Source organism: Haplochromis burtoni, unplaced genomic scaffold (genome assembly GCF_018398535.1).
Source record: "Haplochromis burtoni strain Fernald_Lab_line unplaced genomic scaffold, NCSU_Asbu1 Contig_342, whole genome shotgun sequence".
NCBI lineage: Eukaryota > Metazoa > Chordata > Actinopteri > Cichliformes > Cichlidae > Haplochromis > Haplochromis burtoni.
The window spans coordinates 408,982-414,773 of NW_024582703.1; the positions used below are offsets into that span (position 1 = coordinate 408,982).

The 5,792-nt window shown below is 40.4% G+C and overlaps 1 protein-coding gene across 1 annotated transcript; it reads right to left on the reverse strand.

The window, feature by feature from the left end:
- Window positions 1–1,122, reverse strand: nppb (natriuretic peptide B). Its single transcript, XM_014340214.2, has 3 exons — window positions 923–1,122; window positions 266–551; window positions 1–182 (listed from the first exon to the last, which is right to left on the reverse strand). Exons 1-3 carry the CDS (start codon window positions 1,034–1,036, stop codon window positions 166–168), a joined length of 417 nt encoding a protein of 138 aa, XP_014195700.1. The 5' UTR covers window positions 1,037–1,122; the 3' UTR covers window positions 1–165.
- Window positions 1,123–5,792: the final 4,670 nt, after the last annotated feature.

The following is a 5,792-nucleotide window of genomic DNA, read 5'->3' on the forward strand; positions in this document are numbered from 1 at the left end:
CATTTATTAAAACATTCAACAGTACACAAGGAACAGTTTGGCTTTGATTATTTTAAATATTCTGCTGAGCAACAGTATTTAATAAATATTAGTAAATAAATAGCCTTTAAATAAAAGTATCTTTGGGTAGAGACGTTGCAGTTTTGGAATTTAGATGGTAAGACTTCATCTTTGCTTTGGATCTGCAAAAGAAGAGTAAGAGAGTAAGAGTTAAATCTGTGGTACATTACTCTAACCGTGTTGTAGTGTAGTTACTGTAACTTACTGTATCTTCCCACAGTGTTGCACCCCAGAGAGCTCATGGAGCCTATTCTGTCCATCCGTCGCCCAAAACAACCAGAGGATTTCCTAGATGAATCATTGCGGACACTCTTGAGGTTCTTGGCTGAAAGAAACTCCCGGATTTCAGCTTCATCTAGTCCGGTGTCTGGCTGATGTCCATCTCCTGCGTCCTCTCTGCTAAGGCTGTCTAGAAGATCTCTCTGTCCAGGGGCATTTTGGTCCACTGCCGTTTGGTCTGAAACAGACTCTTCCAGTCTGCTTAGGAGCACCTTTAAAGATCCACACAGATGAAAGTTGTACTGTGTCTTGAATAATAAACATGGCAATTTAACTATGGCATGAGGATAGACAGAGGCACTCAAATGTATTTGTCAACAGTTTATGTCTCAGTTTATTGAGATTATTAGAAGCAATGTTGGAGCACAGGTGACAGATAAAAATGATCAGACTTTATGCTTTTATCACATGAGAGATCAAGGCTAAATATTGGGAACAGCTATGGAAGGAAATGCAGGATGTTGTTCAACATTTTACGTGAATAAAATTGAGTTCCTTGTTCTGATTGCTGCTACAGTTTGCCTGAAACTCCCAGAAAGACTCAACTTTTTCAAGAAAAACTTTAGTGACTTTAGAGACTTACCTTCAAGATGTCCATGTCAGTGTCAGTCAAGCCAGTGCTGATGGGATATGTACTAGTCAGCTGCAGCTTTAAAATGAGAAGGAGGCTACAGAGCGATATAGAAGACAGACGCATGTTGCTCTGTGGGTTGCTGCAGCTCGTGTTAGTAGTTGGATGAATGGATAAATTATCTTTTTCTTCTTTGACTTGTAGGTGTTTGGATGCCGGAGCCAACAGCAGCACTCTCTTTTATACTTAAGGTTAACACACATAGGTATGCCAGGAATTGGACCGGCATGCCTGACACCTAATTCTGATAACACGAGCTGTCGGAAAATGCTCCTTTTAAAGCATTGTATGCTAGTATTCTTATGACATAGCCGCTTACATATGCTACTTTGCTTGAGAAACATTCTCCAGAGCCTCCCCACCTCACACGGGACACTGTTGTCACTGAGTTACAGGAAGTAGTAAACTAATGTGACAACATGATAGTGTTACTAAATGAAGACACAGATGTAATAGTTGTACGGTCACCTCGTAATAATTGCTCTGAGAAATCATCTTTTAGTGGAAGGAATAAAAATGGGGGGGTCCACTCTGCTAATGGGCTGTTTACATTGCCTAATGTTCTTTTCTTGAAAGTGTATTTTAAAGTCTGTCACCTTTGGATGATTACAACATTTTTAATTGTCGGTCATCACTGACCTGCTGTGAGAAGCAAAGGAAAAACAAAACACTACACATATCACTTTAATCTTTAATAACTTTAATCAAATATAGCAGTGAATTAAATGATTATGAATTTAGGTGAAGTACTGTCTCTAAAAGACGGATTCAGCTCTGCTTTCATACAGACAGATACAGGAAATCTTTTATATTTCATGCAGTTATAGTGACTGACAAGTAGTAACTGCTAAACTCACTGCTGGGATTTTGGTAGGTCTAAATAAATAAAATCGTTTTTATTATTGTAGCAGTCTCATTTGGACCACCAAGTCACAGAATCCTCAGTAATTGAATGAACACAAACACAAACAAAAAAAACAATAAGTTAATGAACAACAACAAGTTTCACTTTCTTGTAAACAAATTAACTTCAGAATAAACTCCTCTAAAAAAATTAAAGGGTCATCACACTATCTGGGTTTGGGGCAAGGTGGAGCAGGAAAAGCACTGCCGGAGCCAGATCACCAGTAAGCTACTACTGCATTTTCAAACAAAACTGTCGTGAACGGACCTAGAGAACACTACAACTAGCAGGTCTGCCACTGGTGCCCCAAATACCCTTGCAGATGAGAGCAGGTTCAGCCCTGAATCCAAATAAGAATGAGAATCCAGCTGTGGTGGGGTGGAGCAGCGGGTTTAGGGTGTGGAAGCAGGGGAGGCTGATCTTCACAACTGATGAGCATCATTTAATCATGCATTACCTATTCCAGTAGCGGCTGGGGCCAGAGAGGAGCATTTTCATCCAGACACAGGAGCTGGCGTGACAGAAACTGACAGCGAAGATAAAGGAAGAGTGCTGCAAAGTTCAAGAGCACATCAATCAAATAAAAACTGCCCAAGCATCCGGGTCGTGCCAGGAGTTTTTTCCACAGTGGTGCTGAGGAAAATTTCCCGTACAAAGGGAGCGGCTAGATTCTGGCAATTTTCACTGGGAGACAAAGTGCTTGTATTAGTCTCTCCTTGTAGCTTCTCTGGTGACCCTGTAGCTTCTCCAGACCCTTCTCTGGTGGCTGGAGGTGCCAAATTTCAGCTTTCTGGCCTCCCCCTATTGTGGTAACCATCTCATACAGGCCCAGAGAGCAGATTTTGCTGTGTTGCAATAGCAGTTTTTGCAGATGTGTTCTCCCCCCTGCCCGGCTGTACAAATGCCATGGAGCAACATTTTGAAATGCGGCCTGATGTGACAGCACGTTCAGAGGTTACCTGAACGCCAGAGACAAACTGTGCAAAAGGAATTGTTTGAACTGCTCAAGCTGGGAATGATAGAAGAGTCAAACAGTGCATGGAAGAGTCGCACAGCCCCATAGTTCTTGTACTAAAGAAACATGGGTCCATATGGTTCTGTGTTGAAGTTGAATGAGATTTGATGTTTGATCGACGAGCTCCTGGACCAGTTGGGCAGAGCTAGTTTTTTTTTTTTTACGATGCTAGACTTAACCAAGGGCAACTGGCAGATTCCCTTATCTGCAAAGAACATCCTTCACGAGCAGATAGAGAAAGTGCCTGAAATCCAGAAATCCAAGAGTGGCTGAACAAGGCACTAATTGTGGCAGTACAGAAACAAGCTTTCAGCACAAGATCTATAGAGAATGAAACGCCACAACAAAGTGGCCGGCATATTGTACAGCAGGGGTCCCCAATCCCAGTCCACGAGGGCCGGTGTCCCTGCAGGTTTTAGATCTCACCCTGGGTCAACACACCTGAATCACATGATTAGTTCATTACCAGGCCTCTGAAGAACTTCAAGACATGTTGAGAAGGTAATTTATCCATTTAAATCAGCTGTGATGGATCAAGGACACATCTAAAACCTGCAGGGACACCGGCCCTCGTGGTATGGGATTGGGGACCCCTAATCTACAGTAACATTGTAGCACTCCTACCCTTTTATTCAAACAGCCTGCTTTCAGTAATGGTGACCACAAACACTTACCAACAATGCCATGGCCACGTTTAATAAAACTGCTGAAACGGCCAGCAGTTTTTCTCACCGTAACAGTGGTCCCAGTGGTAATCAGAGTACTTGGTGCAGTGACTCCCAAGCTAGACGAGTGGCTCCAGCAGATCCCAGGAACAACATCGGAGATCTCTGTCAAGAAGAGTGCAATCCTGGAAACAGCTAAGATGCTTTGCAGCACCCTAAAACTCCCAGGGCTCTGGTAGAGGACCCAAGCTTGAATGATGGACTTTAGACAATAATACAATAATATATGGTGATGGTGACGATTTAATGATTTTGTTTGCTTTCCAACAGGATGTCACCAACTTCTAATTTCTAACTTCTTAAGTTCTACATCTATCTGTGAGTCATTGTAGGTTTTCTTTTGTATCCATTTGATTAAATATTTTAGTTCACTGTGACATAATAATGCAAATTTGTACTGCTTCTAATCTATCGTGTCATTTATTATCTTGTAGTGTTGCTATGGCAATTTTGGGTTTCTTGTTTTTCCGATAGATTTTTGTTGCTCATGCATTGAGGAATTTAAACCAGTTGTCTGTGAGTGCTATTGGGGGCATTAAGAAGAGATGATTATTGTGTGGACTTTAATTTTGACTGTTGCAAATCAGCCAGTTAATGACAACAGAAGGTTGATCCAGTGTTTGAGCAGATACTCACTCGTATTATTTGAGGTATTTGTGTCTAACTGATGAAAACAGTCATACAATTTAAAAAGGCCCCGACATAGTTTGGACTGGTTGTGCTGGTAAAATGTGTCTATATTGGAACAATAGTCATGAGGAATGGGTCAAAAAATTGAGAAGTAGTAACTAAAGGAAGCATCTAATACTCTACGAGTGTATACATGCCCACCTGACAAGCTTCACTACTAATTAGGTTTGTTTCACTAATAGATCCTGTCCTTGACTGTGGCAACAACTTGAAATGAGGTTCTAACGACAGTCAACAACACCTGTGTTAAGTAATAAGTAGGTAAAACATGAAAACCCTTTGAGTGGTCAATAAAAAACTATTCAGTTCCAACTTTTAGATGTTCGTTGACCGAGGGGCTGGTATTTAATCCCGACTGACTGACCCCACATATTTAGCCAGTCTTACTGTTTCTGTGCGTTGTACTTCTACCTGCCAACCCGCAGGATTAGCCATCAGTTATGAAGCACTTCTTTTCTTCTTTTTGTAAGATATAGTTACTTGTTACTGTACAGCAGAATATTATATGATTCATATAATATTATATAATGTATCAGACAAAACACAATGAAGTTTCATGCAGTGAAGCTATTAGACAATATCTAAAACAAGATAAATAAGGCTGATGTCAGGCTAATATATTTTACATTATGCTTTCATCTGAACAGCACAGAAACAGTGCAGTGACAGAGCACATTTATCTGTGAAGTAGTCACTGACATAATAAAAAAAAAGTGTCTATTTTTGGGCACCAGTTTAGCTCAGTTGGATAAGCAGGTGACCATATGTAGCATGGCTGAGAGCAGGCGGCCGGGTTTGGACCTGGTCCTTTGCTGCATGTCTTCCATTCTCTCCTTCACTTTCCTGTCAGCCTTCACTGTTTCTGTCTAATAAAGCCAAAAAGTATATTTTAAAAAATACTTCATTTTTGTACTTTTGCTCATCATTTGAGAATTTTTATTGGTTTCTTTTTTGTTCTGAGACTGGTTGAGAAATTACAACAAAGTTGTAGAAATTTGGTGAAATTCAGTTTGATTCATTTTGTCATTTTTAACATTAATTGTTTGCTTGTTTTTTTCATTTTGGTCTACTGGCATGTACAGTCAAGAACATGTGGAACCAAATGTTTCATATGCCGTGTCTCTGAAAGCTGTGATTTATATCTTGTACCTCAAATACTCAAATATGAGAGCTTTGGCTATGGACTGCTTGTGAAGCCTAACCCAGCAGCTTTTTATTTTCATCCATCCATCTCCTGCTAACCAGTTCAGGGTGGGATGGCTCCTAGCTCAGCTATCATGGGGTGAGAGTCAGAGTGCATTCACGGAAATTTTAAAAAATATATTCATTATATTTTAAGAAATATAGGCATTTAAAAAAAACGTCTATATTGCTCCTAATGGAAGCAATAAAATCAGCAGAAGTGATCTTGTTTCCTATCAGGTGATCACATGATCAAATGAAACAAACCAAACAAATCCTTCAGGTACCGGCTCCCCATATCACAGA